Below are 15,354 nucleotides of genomic sequence, written 5' to 3'. Positions count from 1 at the left end.
TAGCACTGCCCCCGTCCCACCCACTCCCATTGCACACAGCTGGAGGGGAGGAGAGGAGTTGAGCCAGCAAGGGGAAGGGAAGAAGGATGTCTTCCCCCACCCTACAGCATATACGCCGAGGCCTGTATCACACAGTAGCGTATATCGGCCAGCTGTAAAAACACCGGCCCGATATACGCTTGTGTGAATAAGCCCTTAAATGGAGTCTGTCAGCTGGAACATGTTGTCCAAACTGCACCATGTTATAGAGCAGAGGAGCTGAGCAAGGGATATGTAGTTTTACGGGAAAAATCGCATCGCATTAGCGAAACTGCGATCCTCACGGATGTGTTAGGCTTGCAAGTGTTTTCCATTACCTTCAATGGAAAATATCGCATCGCACTCGCAAGCACAGCATACAATTGCCATGCAATGCTTTTAAGTTCCCATTGAAAACAATGGGCGAGACGTTCCGGGGTAACGCCCACCCTAGCAAATGCTGCCATTTTTATTTCACAAGTGTGTATAAGTATACATACAGGGAAGGCTGTCAATCACTGATGACTCCGCCCATTGGACTGTTCAGCGCAGAATGAGTGGAGAGATAAATGGATAAAACACAAGTTCTACTGAATCTTCCCCCAAACCACTGCACATACCTGCGAACACCGGAACCTCATTAGGGTTAATAGCGATTTATATCCATGTCTGTGGGAAGTAGCGATGATTGTGTAAAGGCTCACAGTTTTTGCGCAGGCATGCGAAGACAAGACTCTCTACTGTGCAAAGCGTTGCGCAGTAGCAGGCATTTTTGCGTTTACACTTGTATGAAACCCCCCAGACGTTCACATGAGGAGATGCTAATTATCTCTTTTAATACACAATACAATTATTGTTTTTAACCCTTCAATTTCAGTTTGTTTAATCTGTATATCACTGCTACTCTATGATTTCAATCCGCATTATTACACTAACCAATCACTGCAAAGCCTTTGTATAATCTGTACTGTTAGCTTCTAGTTTATCATTTTGGGTGTTTTTACAGAACCCAGTAGGAATGTCCTCGCTGGATATCCTGCCATTGTCTAAATCCCCTCCTTTCATTATTCACAGCTTTGTGCTTCTCCCCATAATGTGACTGCCCCTTCCAGGACTGCAGGGGTTAATCCTTCTACAGAAAGTCTCCGCCCGATGAGGTGGAGAAACTTTTTAGGTTTCCTTTCATGCTCTTTCCTACTGTGATGGCGTCTGCTGACCTGCGGGACGAGCTGGACTGCTCCATCTGCCTGAGCCTCTATACAGATCCCGTATCCCTGAGATGTGGACACAGCTTCTGCCGCTCGTGTATTGTGAGTGCGCTGGATGCACAGGAGGCAGCTGGAGTGTATTCCTGTCCTGACTGCAGAGAAGAATCCCCGCAGCGTCCGGCCCTGGACAAGAACAGGAAGCTGGCGAATATAGTGGAGCGTTTCTTATCTAGTCAGCCGGATATGGAGGGCAGAATCTTCTGTACTTACTGTATAAAGTCTACGGTCCCGGCTGTGAGGACATGTCTGCACTGTGAGGCTTCATTCTGTGAAGAGCACTTACCTAGACACAGTAAGTCACCAGAACATACTCTAGTTGGACCCACTGTTACCTTGGAGGAGAGAAAATGCTCCACACACCATGAGGTCCTGAAATACTATTGTCCTGTAGATGGCGCCTGCATCTGTGTGTCTTGCTGGGTGGCCGGAGATCACAAGGGACATGATGTGCAGCTACTGGACGTGGCCTGCGAGAAGGAGAAAGAGAAGCTCAAAACTGTCTTGGAGGAGCTGAAGTCCGAGAGAGAAGAAGCTGGAAGAAGAGTCCAGAATCTAAAGGATCGTGAGACGGAACAAAGAGAGACATCAGCCGCACTCACTCAGAGAGTCTCTGGTCTGTTCACTGATCTCAGGGAGAAGCTGGAGGGTCTGGAAAAGAAAATCCAGGATGAGATTACCAGACAGCAGGATCAGGTGTTACTCTCAGTATCTGACCTGGTCAGACAGGTGGAACTACACAAGGATGGGCTGACCAAGAAGATTACTCAATTTGAGGGATTATGTAATATCTCTGATCCATTGACCTTCCTACAAGAAGATTGTGGTGACATCAGTGGTAGGAGCTGTGATGTCATCAGTGAGGTAGGAGATGCCCAGTGTCTGGATGAAGATGTAGTCTCACTACTATTACACAGGGACCTGTTACACTTTGCTGATAGTCTGATTGATATGAAGATAAAAAGAAAGTTTCCAGTGATGGAAAAGTCCAACATCTTACTGGATATAGACACAGCTGATAATAACATTATTATATCAGAGGATCTCAGATCGGCTTCTCATACTGCTACATCACAGAACAGACCTGCTGGGCGCAAGAGGTTCACATCTCTTCAGGTGTTCAGCTCCCGCAGCTTCTCCTCTGGGAGACATTACTGGGAGGTGGATATGAGTCAGGCGGAGAGATGGCTGATCGGAGTGGCTGGGGAAAGTCTGGAGAGGAAGTGGGTGGGTAACGAATCTTTTATTGGCTATAATAACAAGTCTTGGGCTCTAATTGTGAATAATGGTTTTGGAGCACGTCACAACAATGTCTTTAAACGACTGGTATCAGACTGTCCTGTGCAGGCTGTCAGGATCCATCTGGATTATGAGGCCGGACGTCTGTCCTTCTACCAGCTGTGTGACCCCATCAGACACTTACACACCTTCACCGCCTCCTTCACCGAGCCGCTCTATGCCGCTTTCTATCTGTATGCAGATTCGAGCATCAGAATTATGAAATAATTTCAACAAAATGATGACTCTAAAGTCTTACTGTCTTTAAAGGGATTACCAAGATCAGTAATGGACGTGTTGTCGTGTTCCGGCCGCTCTGCGTTTCTTCCCGCTGCAGGATCCTTGTTCTCAAACCATACAATGTATTGATGACCCAGCCGTGATCTGAGCTCCTCCCAGGAGGTTTATACACCATTATCCGGGGACTGATATACTATAGCGGACTCTGCTGGGTCACATCCTCCGGGTTCTTCTCACTTCTACTTTATTCATTTACTACTGAAGTCTTACAAAGGTGACGGCTGTATTGTAATCCGAGAACTGGATCTCTTCAGATGGACCTTTCACACGTCACAGAATATTCTGTCCCTGAACTCCTCACCATAATCCACACTGCGAGCTGCGGGTTTTGATGCAGAATTGCCGGCAGTGTTCTGCTATATTAAATTCTGCAGCAAAATCCGTACGTTAGCAGAGAGGATTCTGATGCTGAATATTCCACAGGATGGCAGATCCCACAATTGCAGAATACGGTCCCAGATACTGCAAGCTTCATCTGTACAGAATGCATCATCCTCTCTATTTGCTGAGTGGCGATCTTCTTCTTTATTTCTCAAAACCCATGTCCAACTTCACAGCCACATTTTTTTTTTGTTGCATATAAGGGCGACTACCCACTAGCGGGGTTTTTGTTCTGCTGCGTTTTTAACATTAGAAAGTCCCATTGACAATTGGAAAAAAAACGCGCGTGAATTCGCAGTGGAAAAAAAACGCTAGTGGGTAGGAACCCTAATACAAGTTTGGAAATAGTTGAATAAAAAGTTCCTATAGTTATGCATATACAGCTCCTGTGTAGCCTTATGTGTTTCCATGGTAACAGACAGCAAACAAACCCTGTGTAGTCTGATCCTGCAGTCACACTCTTTCATCCGTCTCTTGCTGATGTATCTCATACAGATTGGCAAGAAGTAGAGGATAGATGGAAGAGAGCCTTTCCCAGGAGGATATTTGAGCAGTGGGTTGCAGCAAAATGGGAGTGGCCTTTCCGAGGGGTGTATCTTATATAAAAGGATGGGACTAACTATAGCCGCAGCCCCTACATTAATTTTAGACCTCAGACCAAACCCTTAAAGGGGTTCTCTGGGGACATAATCTTTAAAACCTCGCTCAGCCTGCAGTATTATAATAACAGATTACATACTCGCCCTTCTGCGTTCCGTTGCCGTCTCTTTGGTCCACTCTGTACTTGACTTCTTGAAGGCGAGTGATGACGACTCAACACTGGGTCACGTGACCACCGCAGCTGTTCACTGTCTGAAGGGAGACAGTGATTTGCTGCAACAGTCACATGGCTCTATTGGGAATGTCATCAATCCATGCTCCCAGTAGTGAAGACCAGAGGGGACCAGAGAGCTGGTGTGAAACGGCAGCGCAGGGGGAGTGCAGAAGGGTGAGACTGTAATCAGTTATAATACTGCAGGCTGAGCGAGGTTATACAGAATATTATGTCCCGGAGAACTCCTTTAACTTTATTCAGCCCCCATAAATAATCTTCAGCCCCCAGACCGGACTCTATACTTACCGTCCTCACTCTCGGCTCTTGTCCAGCTCTGCCACCACCCCACTGGGTCCTGACACCAGCCATTATCAAGAAGTTGTTGCATCTGTGCACTGATTGGTGTCGGCACCCAGTGCCATAACCAGCATAGGGAGCGTAAGAATACAGGCTGTTTAATGGACTTATCCAATACATAATGGCTGGGAGAGGCTGTAGGGTCTCATTCAGTGTCTTGAGGCACCTTTCACACGGGACAGAATTGTCCGCAGGACGCAGCACAACAGCAGATTTTGTCAATTAGTGCAAATTTGATTGCATTTTTTTTTTACTGCGGAATGACTTGCAGAATTTTGTGCATTTTTTTTTTTTTAAACAGATTTTAATTGCAGAATTGCAGATTTCTAAACATACAGAAAATGTAACAATTCCGCCAGACACCTTCATTCTGCAGCAGAAAGCTTTTCTGCTGTGGCATTTAATCTTGTGGCTATAAAGATCCAGGATTGTAACAGATATGGAATTCAAGCCCCGTGAGGATAACCTTGTGAGATGTTGGCACGTGTGAAATGTCGCTAAGGGGTCTCATCTGCGTGGGAATTTAGAGGGTTTATTACTTGTAGTGATACTGAGATATGTACCTGTGGCGGCGGCGGCTCCGGGTGTATGAGGGATGAGAGGAGCAGGAACAGACATATTGCAACCCCCCCCCCCCCCCCCTACTCTGCCCTTACTGAATTTCCCCATAGTCTCCCTAATCCCGGGGGCTCAGCATTGGCGCAGCCTGCATGGTGATACATGTGCTGTACGTGTCCTCATGTATTACAGTAATATAACACTGTAGTGATAGAATATAAAGGGGGAGATTTATCAACTGCGTTTTGGCACATAAAAAGTCACACAATTTATCAAAAGTCCAGCTTATGCAAAAATGATGTGACCTTTTGACCAGAAGGCTGCTCTGTGCCACTTTCCTGAAGAGGGAGCGTGGTCACCTGGGACCGAGACATTTATGTATAATTTACACCAAAATCTAATAAAGATTTCTGTCCAGGCGGACGAAGCAGCCAAGATGTGTCAAATATATGAAGAGCCGTGCCCCTCCTCATGTATTCGAAGCATTGTGTGCCGGGGAAAATAATATTAAAGGGGCACTGCAGTCATTATGTAGCTGCCCCCCCCCCCCCCCCAGTATATATATGTCGGCTAGTGTCACCTTCGTTAGTTATTCTTTTTCATCTGAATCTTCCAGCCTCCTCCTCCTCAGATGGTCATGTGATCTCAGTTCTCACCTGCTTAGATCTACTTGGGGGTTATGGATTCAATTTCTAGTCAATAGCTCAGTCTGTGTGATACTGTTATATGCACCTACCACTGAAACTGTGTTGTGGAGACACAGGCACTCCTGTCAGTTACTGGTGATGATCACACGGCTCCTGTCACACAGGTATAATAGAAGAGATCACAACTCATCTTCCTGACTGTATATCTATGTAGCTTATTTAGGTGAATATATAAGGTAAGGATAATTAAACTATTCCTATGCAGATAGATTGGTAAAGCCCCGGCTAATGCTAGGCTGATGCATCCCGGGATAGATGTGAAAATGAAAGTAAAAAATCTTACCATAAGCATCAGACAGGGGGCTGCACTGCATGGAAGTGCCTGGAATACATAGAGGAGACCTCCAGAGTGTGACGGGTAATCAGGTGAGGAGGGCCGGGACGGAAATATGTGTTTTCACCAGAGTGGCCCTTTAAGACAGGGCATATGAAGTGCTGGTCTTAATAAATTTCCACCATAGTGTATTGCATAGGTTAGTGATGGGCAACCTTTTGAGCTCGGTGTGTCAAAATTCGCCAAAAAAACGAGCATAACTCGGGTGGTGTCACTTCAAGAAAAAATCCATAAATTTGCGATATTTATAGTTTATGTTTAATATGTTTTTATTTAGCTTTTACCTATTATTCACAGGTTAACAAGACAACATTTAAAGATACATTTATAACAATTGTTCTTTGGCGGGTCGTGCAGGGCCCCATTATGCGGTTCAGGGTTTTGGTGACGAGTGTCCTAGTACTTGAATATCATAGTCCACCTTCAATGAGCCCTCCTCGCATGCTCTTGTGGGCCACCTTCTTTAGCAAGTACAGTCTGTCGCTGGGCCCTTGTAGACATTATCTTCTCACTATTATTTAACCGGGTCACCTCTTGACCCGATGTAACCTCAAAATTATTAACCATTTTTGTATCTAACCAACAAACACATAGCAAACTTAATAGAGACTTAGCTACATGAACTAAAGAGTAAAAGGGTATAGTAGAGCCTCAGGAGGGGAGAGATCAGCCTGTGGGCCGGGGGTGGAGAGCCCCTTGAAGGGTATCTCTATTGGTAACTGTCGGGTACCTCTATGAAGCGCGGTCGGCTCCCCGTGCCTCTCCTGTTCCTGTTGCCTCACCATCCCACCGCAAGCTGGAACTGAGGCGAGTCCCGGTACGTGTTCCACGATTGCCAGGCTTGGTTACTTAGCCTTGGGCCCTCCGCTCCTTCGTCACCCAATTCCTCCATATACATTAATTGGTTTAGTTCTTGGACAAATTCCAAGACTGAAGGATCCGTTGTGCTGTGCCAGTGGCGTGGAATCACCGCCCTGGCCGCTGCAAGGAAGTGCCGTAGTAGTCCCTTTTTGATGGAGGCAAATGGACCCGGGATAATTGACAGTAATGCCAGCTGCGGTGTGCGCTCCGCCGTGCAATGCGACGCCCCTTTGTATAGCTCGAATACTTTCTTCCAGAAGGGCTGAATGCCGGGGCAATCCCACCAGATGTGCAGCATGGTACCCCGCCCAAGCCCACACCTCCAGCAATCCTCCGAGATCGAGGGGAAAATGCGATGAATTACGTCTGGGCATTTATACCACCTGGAGAGGAGTTTGAATTTTTTTTCTTGCGCGGCACAGGCGAGGGGCATCTTGTGGGCAAGCATGAAGGCTCTCTCCCAATCAGTCCTGCAGTTCCACCGAGAGCTCCCCCTCCCAGCCCTGAACATATCGTGGCAGGCCCTGTGTGAGACCCTCTAGAATGATTTTGTAGATTCTTGAGAGAACCCGGGCCGAGGGTTCAGATCTTAGGAATAGTTCCTCTATGGCTCCAGCGGGATCCCTGAAAATGCATGACCCTAAGTGGGTCCTCCAGAATGAGGACAGCTGTAGATATTCCATCCACAGTAACCTCTGGTCCGGACTGGACACCTGTAGTTCATTGCAAGATGGAAATCCCCCTGAGCCTACTATCTGACACCATCGAACATCCTCCTCTTCCCTCCAGCCCAGGAACTTCTGTCTATCCTGTCCCGGTGGGAATGCGGGGTTATGGAATAGCGGGGTCAAGGTCCCTATGTGGATGGTCAATTCCCCTTTGGCTATCAATCTGTCCCATATATCCAGACAATTCAACGTTAACGAGGTGTGCGGTAGGGTTGCAGGTCTGTCTCCCCTCTTGATCCACGGGAGATATCGTATGTGGGGCCAAATTAGAGTTGCTTCGAATCCCACCCACTGTTTCGCAGCTGTGATACTGCCAGTCTACCAGCCTGGTGAGCACCGACGCTGAATAGTATAGTTTTAGATCAGGGATGCCCACTCCCCCCCTGGATTTTAGGTGTGACATGGTTCGATAGTTAATGTGGCTATTCCTCCCTCCCCATACGACTCTGCGGAATATTTGGTGAATCTGTTTAAAATACTGCCCTGGCAGCTTAATTGACAAGGCTTGAAAAAGATAGAGGAATTTTGGGGTCACATCCATCTTTAATAAGTTGATCTGCCCGAACCAGCTTAGCTGTTTAGTGGCGTACCCCTTAAGTTCTTTTGACACTTTATCTAACAGGGGAACATAGTTAAGGTGGTATAGTGATGATACGTCTGCCGCTATATGAACCCCTACGTATTGTATACAGGTAGAGCACCATTTGAAGTTGAACTGGTCCACTAGGTGAGCTACTTCGCTGGAGGGAAGTGAGATATTCAGAGCCTCCGACTTATGTAGGTTTACTTTGAAGTTACTTAGATGACCAAAATGGGCGAATTCCTGCAGGATTGCCGGAAATGTAATACGGGGCTGGGACACATATAGTAGGAGATCATCCGCGTAAAGGGTTGTTTTACAGTGTTGGCTCCCAACCTGCAGGCCTCTCACATCTGGGTTATTCTGCAATGCCACTGCTAGGTGTTCCATGACAATGGCGTATAGGAAAGGGGACATTGGGCATCCCTGCCTCGTCCCGTTCCCTATGGGTAACTGGTCGGGCAGGAGGCTATTTACTCTGATCCGCGCCGAGGGGCTACCGTATAACGCCAGAGTCCAGTTCAGGAATCGTGGACCTAGGCCTAGGTGCGACAGCGTGGCGCCCAGGAATTCCCAGCTTACACGGTCAAAAGCCTTCTCGGCATGTACCGAGAGGAGGCAAAATGGTTGTGGTAAACGTCGGGCCTGGCTTAGCAGGAGGAGGGTTTTGTTGGTATTATCCCTAGCCTCCCGTCCCTTTGTGAATCCGACCTAGTCATTGTGGATGTGAGATGGGAGGATGGGAGCCAGTCTGTTCGCCAATATCTTCGCGAATAGGTTAACATCCATATTAATAAGTGATATGGGGCGATAACTGGAACAGAGTCCAGAATCCTTGCTAGGTTTGGGTAGCACTGTGATGTGGGCCATTAGAGATTAAGGAGGAAAGGGAACTGTAGGTGAAATTTGATTGAACGTCTTTTGTATTATAGGAGTGAGGGTCTCCCGGAATTGCTTAAAAAAATCGGGGGGTAAACCCGTCTGGGCCGGGGGCCTTCCCCGCTGGTGAGGTCTTAATAGCTTCGTTGATCTCCTCTGTCGAGATCTCGGAGTCCAGTGACTGCCTAATCTCTTCCGAACTACCAAGAAGGGCTGTCTTCTGTATATATGCCTCTATCTTGGCGGGGGTCATATCGGCCAATTGTCCCTGTATGTTATAGAGGTCTTGGTAGTAGGCCCTAAAGGCCTCTGCGATCTCCCGGGGGGCGTGCTTCTTTCGGCCAGCCCTATCTGCTATGTGAGGGACATAAGCAGCATTCGTTTTGTTATGTAAAAATCGCGACAGCGAGCGCCCACATTTATTAGCATGCTCGTATGAGTACTGCTTCATATTGTCCCTGAACCGCAGGTATTTTTGGTCCAACAGATGTCTCAGTTCTTCCCCGGTGTTTAATAGCTCGTTCTGCGTGGATTGCTTTCTCGATTGGCGAAACTCTTTTTTCTAGGTTTGCTATTTTATCTATCAGGGAGACTATTTTAGACGCTCTTTCCTTTTTCAGACACGACCCATGTTTAATGATCACACCCCTCAACACGCACTTAAGCGTCTCCCACTGGATCGCTTCAGAGGTTAGGTCAGCAGAGTGGTCCGCGAGGAAGTTTTCAATGGTGTTTTGAATATCTGCGCAGCACACTGTATCTTTCAGGAGGTTATCGTTTAATCTCCATGTCCATGATCTCTCCGACACACCTGGTACTGCCAGAGAGAGAAGGACTGGTGCGTGGTCTGAACAAACTGCTGAGCCAATAGATGCCTCTCGGTTCCAAGTCAGAGCGTGATGGCTTGTGATTATCAGGTCAATGCGGCTGTGAGACTGGTGTGCTGGTGAAAAGTACGAATAGTCCCTCTCCGTGGGATGTGTCACCCGCCAAACATCTACTAATTGGAGCCGCCTGAGAGCATTGTGGAATAAGCGAAGTTGTGTCGCTGAGATTGAGGCCCGTCCCGCTGAGCAATCCCGTTCCGGGACTAGTGGGAAATTAAAGTTGCCTCCCAATACTATAACCCCCTCCGCAAAATTTGCTAGCCTGCCCAGGATGCCCCTACCCACTTGTGCAGGACTCTGATTGGGGAGGTACCACGCCGCAAGGGTAACAAGCTTACCCCACATACGGACCTTCAAGAAGACCTATCGCCCCTCCGGGTCCAGCTCTGTGTCCAAGACCTCATGCGGAACCACTCTGTGTATCGCAATTGATACGCCTCTCGATTTGGTGGTGAGGTTTGTGCTGTGGTACCATGCCGCAAAGCGCCAATCTCTCAGGGTTGGAACATGACCTGTACGTAAATGCGTCTCCTGCAGGAACAAGACATGTGCTTTTAATTTATGCATTTGGTATAAAATCTGACTACTTTTCTGCGCCACATTAAGGCCCCTAACATTGAGGGAGCAAAAGTTTTATTTGGCCATTGTTGTGAGTAGCGGTAGTGATATCGCCGAAGCCGCTCTCGGACCACCTCAGGGGGCTCCGTTAGGCGCAAAAGCGAGGCTCAGTACTGTGTATATCTGTATGGTTCGGACCCCAACGTCTAGGGGCGGGGAACGCTCTCACGGATTACCGCCCTCCTGAGGCTCAACCAGAGGGAAAAAAAAGGGAAAGAGGAAAGACGAAGGGGAAAAGATACGGTGAGAAAACAACTACCAATAACTCAAGCAATGAGGTAACTTTCTTCTCGATGTTATATTGTCAGCGGTCCTTTCAGTGGGACCTGCTCACTGATTTGATTGTGGCTCACCCGCCCCCCCTTCAAATGGGGAAGACGCCTGAGCCCCTTAAAACAGGAGACAATGGGGGAGGAAAAAAGACGTTTAGTAACTGCCCTCGAGACGACCTAATGTCCGTCTATGACCCCCCAGTCTAGGACATGCTTTCCAACGGCGGACGACCACCCCGGAAGGCACCTCCAGCCAGCCGCGCAGCAGCAAAAGGTCATTATGCAACTTTTATGGGAAACCGGCATTATCACAGATCTTTGAGTCCTGGTCAGTCGCGGGGAGGATCTGGTGGCATTCACGCTCCGTCTTTTCCTTCTCGGCGGTGTCTTCTCCTTCTATTTCCCCTGTAGGGCTGCTGAGGATGCTCATACCCCAGCATCGATGGTAAGGTTGGCCACCCTAGGATGTCTTGGGTTGGGAGGTTGAGCAGCTCGCAAAAGGCAGGTAACTCTTCTGGATGTCGCAGCTCTCTCATGATTCCCCTATGTCGGACTTGGAGGCGAAAGGGGAATCCTCAACTGTAGGCGATCTCTCAGCGACGGAGTTCTTCCAGTAGGGGTCGGAGGGCCCGTCTTTTAGCTAATGTGAATCGGGATAAATCTGGCAGTATTTGGAGCTGTGTCCCCTCCTACTGTATATCTCTCCGCTCTCGGGCTCCTCTCATTATTGCTTCTTTCAGCTGGAATTTGTGGACTCTGCACACTATGTCGCGTGGTCTGTCTGGGTCTCTGGACCTTGGCCCGAGGGCCCTGTGACATATGTCCATTTCCAACGGGGTGTCCGGTGGGGCCCGTCTCAAGTCATTAAAGATGTTTCTAACAGTCGTCTCTAATCTTGGGGGCTCGACGTCTTCAGGGAAGCCTCTGATTCGTATGTTGTTCCTATGGCCCCTGTTCTCGATGTCACCTAGAGAGTCCATTAGGAAGTGTAACTGATGGGATACAGTTGCTAAGGCATGTTCATGGCTTTCCACTCTATCTGTGAGGGATGCCACATCTCCTTCAGTCGTCAATACTCTCTCTCCCAGGTGGTGGACCTCTTGGCGGACGGAGCAGATCTCGACTTTGCATGCTGACTCCAGCCGCGAGACATATGTCTCCAGATCTTCTCTAGTAGGGATAGATTGTAACTGGGCGCGCAGCTCATGAAGTTCGTTCATCGCATAATTATCGTTCCCCTAGTAAGGGGGAGGTGTGTTGGGTGCATATGGGCTCCCCATTCTATTCTCCATCTTCTGTGGCGTCTCTGGGCTACTGCCTCTCATCGTGCCCAAGCTTAGGGGTGATTTGTTTGCGCTGGACGCTTGTGACTCCTGTGCTATGCGGAGGTCGCTTTCAAGGGTTCAAGGCCCTTGTATTGGGAGGCTGAACCGGGTCTGTGGCTCCAGCTCTTTCCGCCTGGCGGGCCAAAGTGGGCTGTCTGCCTATGTCCTCAATGACCTGCGTTACCCCCGTGGGCTATGTGCGTGTCTTGGGATGTCCAAGGTTTAGCTTTGCCCTTCATATCTTCATTTGAGGTGAGGGGTGCCTCTTTAGTTGTCACATCTGGGCTATAACTCTGGGGGTCTGCTGCATCTGCAGGGGGAGTCAGACAACTAGGGCCGCTATCTTGTGGGCTGTTATGTGCTGGAGATGGCCTTTCTTGCCTGTCAGGGGAGGCTTGCATCTCCCTTTGGTACTGATCTGAGTCCTCTGGGGGTCGGCTAAAAAGGTTCCGAGGCAGCTGCAGCTCCTTCCCATTCCCCTCCATCCTACCGCCACTTTCCTCCTGCTCCCCACCGCTGCACCACGCTTCTCCCCCCGCTGGGCTGGCTGCTGCGCTCCCCATGGGGTTCTCAGTGCTGGGGCCGGTGGGGCTGCTGCCGATCTCCTGGCTCTGGTCTCCGCTCTCTTCCCTGCTAGCGACTGCCGCGGGAGCTGCTGTGGAGGTGCAGGGGGGTTCTCCCTTCTCTGCTGTCTGCTGCGTGGAAGCGCTGTTCCCTCGCGGTCCCTCCTCCTGACCGCCACCAGCGCCATCTTGTTGCCTCCCGCTCCACTGGCTTCCGAGGAGGAAAGCTTCCAGTCCCCGTCCCGTGGAGGTCCTGGAGAAGGTTGCTGGACGTCTCTGGGGTCTAGTCTTTTTGCTGCTTCCCATTGTGGTCTCCGGTACGTAGTATTGGCAGTGCTGCAGGCTGTCGGCGCCCCCGGTCTCAGGAGCTCTCAGACTCTGCTGCTGTCCTCCGCCATGGCCAGGCCACGCCCCCCCCCCCGATATTTATAGTTTAAATAACAAATATGTATAATTGTAATGTATAACTGTATTTAATAAATCCAAAACGCCCATAGCACGGGCCCTCACTTCTCTCAGCCTGCACCTCACTTATCTCAGTAATGATGAGCCCCCAGCGGTGACAGCGCCCCCCAGCAGTATCTGCCCCTCAGAGAGGCCCCCAGCAGTATCTGCCCCCCAGCGGTGACTGCCCCCTTACAGCGGCCCCCCAGCGGTGACTGCCCCCACGAGACCGACGTTCTTACCTTGTGGAAGCTCCGCTCCTCCCTTGCCCGGCGCGCCGCCAGCAGTGATGATCTCGGGCGCACACTGTGACGTCAGTGTGTTGCAGGACGCCTCCTCCCCCGGACGCTTTTGCGGAACCAACAGTGTGCGCCGGGATCAGTGCCGCTAGTAGTGCTGGTTAGTGAATACCAGCAGGGGGAGCCACGGCCCCTGCCGGTATTCATTAACGGGGTGAGCGGCCGTGTGTCAGCGACTATGGCTACGCGTGTCAGTGCTGACACGCGTGTCATAGGTTTGCCATCATGGGTATAGGGTGTAATTCAAACTCTGGGCTTAGTATAATTTTCCCCAGTGCAGGGTGAGCTTAATTCATGAAGAGGCGCAGACCTTGTCATGTAATAGGCGCATCCTGGAACCTTTGTGCGTCTTTTGTTATTTATGCCCGGTGTCCATTTCTGCCATAATTTATGCCAGTTTTTGGCGTAAATTATACATAAATTGGTCGTTTGGGTGACCACGCCCTCTTCTGACCGGCCACACCCACTTTATGGGAAAAAGTGAAGAGGCCGGTGCAAGATGCTGAGAAAATCTGAAATTTTTTTGCAAATACCTACCAGAAACTGGCATAAAATGCTTATGTGCCCCATAGACTGTTTGACTGAAGCGATACAGAACCACGAGTGACCGGAGTGTAATATTATCTGTTGTGTTCTCATCACCTTTGGTCACATCTGACACAACTACCTCTGTACTTTATAATCAACTTAGCTAAGAGTTTCTTTACTTTTCCTCCATGAGAGGTGGACACAACTGCAGACTTTCATGCAAATCCGCAATGCGACATCAGTCTGTCAACGGGGCAAATTCACTTGCAGACAGAAACCCTATGAAGAATCTGTAACACTGATTTGAAAATTTGCACTGTATGAATTGAAAAGAATGCTAAAATGGTGCAGATTCCATCATGTGAACGAGGCCTAATGCCTAATTTTGACACAACGCTTATCGCTCAAAAGACCTATTTTGAGCGATAATGGTTGTGTGCATTTACACGGCAAGAGGATCACTCAAAATTTGCTCAAACTGCAGTTTAAGTGAGAGTTTTGAGCATTCACTATGTATAAGTGTCTAAATGAAGGCTGACGATGTATGCAGAAGACAAGTGGGGCCGCTATCTTCTGCATACAGCTGTTTTCTTCTTGGAGCGCTTAACTGGTATCCAGCTGAGCGCTCCGAGCGGGGTATGCAGAACACAGACATATAAATATGTGAATGGCTGTGCACTGCCTGTGATACACACGGCTGAGCCCCAGCAGCGGCGGAGAGGTGAGTATATATATTTTTTTACATTTGATAGGGATGATTTTCAGGGAAGGGCTTATATTTAAAGCCCTTCCCCGAAAATGACTGCGGGGCCACTCCGTGCAGGGTATGCAGAGCACAGCTGGACCACTGTCTTCTTCATACTTCGGCTGTGTTCACAGAGCGGGATAGCAGCTGAAACAATCGTATCAGCTGTATCCTGCTGAAACTCAGCTTGCGGCCCTGATAAGACTGGTCATTCTTTCAGCTTGTTGAAAGAGAACAATCAGCGACTCGTTAACGAAAACTGCAGGATGGCCATGCAGTTAGACCCAACGATTCTCACTCAAAAGACGGCTTTGAGCGATTTTTGAGCGATAATCATTGGGTCTAAATGGGCCTTTACACACTACCAATGTACAGATTGAATTATGTAGTCAGAAGACAAAGGCGACCAACTTGGAAAACCAAAAACATTGCAGATGACAGACAGCAGGTAATGTAACTTCCCCCTCTGGTCTCTGGGGAGAATTTTGTCCCAGCACTGCAGGCTTGCTTTAAACCAGTATGCAGTAAGCTCCCCCTAGTGGTGGCTAAAGACAACCAGAATATTAAAATTCTACAGCTTTGGAGCTCTGCATCAGAAAAGTGGAGCGCTGGC

The 15,354-nt window shown here is 48.9% G+C and overlaps 1 protein-coding gene across 1 annotated transcript; it reads left to right on the top strand.

Annotated features, from left to right (window-relative positions):
* The first annotated feature begins 1,020 nt into the window (after window positions 1-1,020).
* On the top strand, window positions 1,021-3,618 carry LOC136577044 (E3 ubiquitin-protein ligase TRIM7-like). The gene has a single exon (XM_066576744.1). It carries the CDS (start codon window positions 1,203-1,205, stop codon window positions 2,787-2,789), a length of 1,587 nt encoding a protein of 528 aa, XP_066432841.1. The 5' UTR covers window positions 1,021-1,202; the 3' UTR covers window positions 2,790-3,618.
* The last annotated feature ends 11,736 nt before the right edge of the window (window positions 3,619-15,354 follow it).

The sequence above is a fragment of the Eleutherodactylus coqui genome, chromosome 8, assembly GCF_035609145.1.
Source record: "Eleutherodactylus coqui strain aEleCoq1 chromosome 8, aEleCoq1.hap1, whole genome shotgun sequence".
In the NCBI taxonomy this organism is placed as follows: Eukaryota; Metazoa; Chordata; class Amphibia; order Anura; family Eleutherodactylidae; genus Eleutherodactylus; species Eleutherodactylus coqui.
Note: the sequence above shows the minus strand (reverse complement) of the source record. Positions and strands in the feature narration are given on the sequence as shown.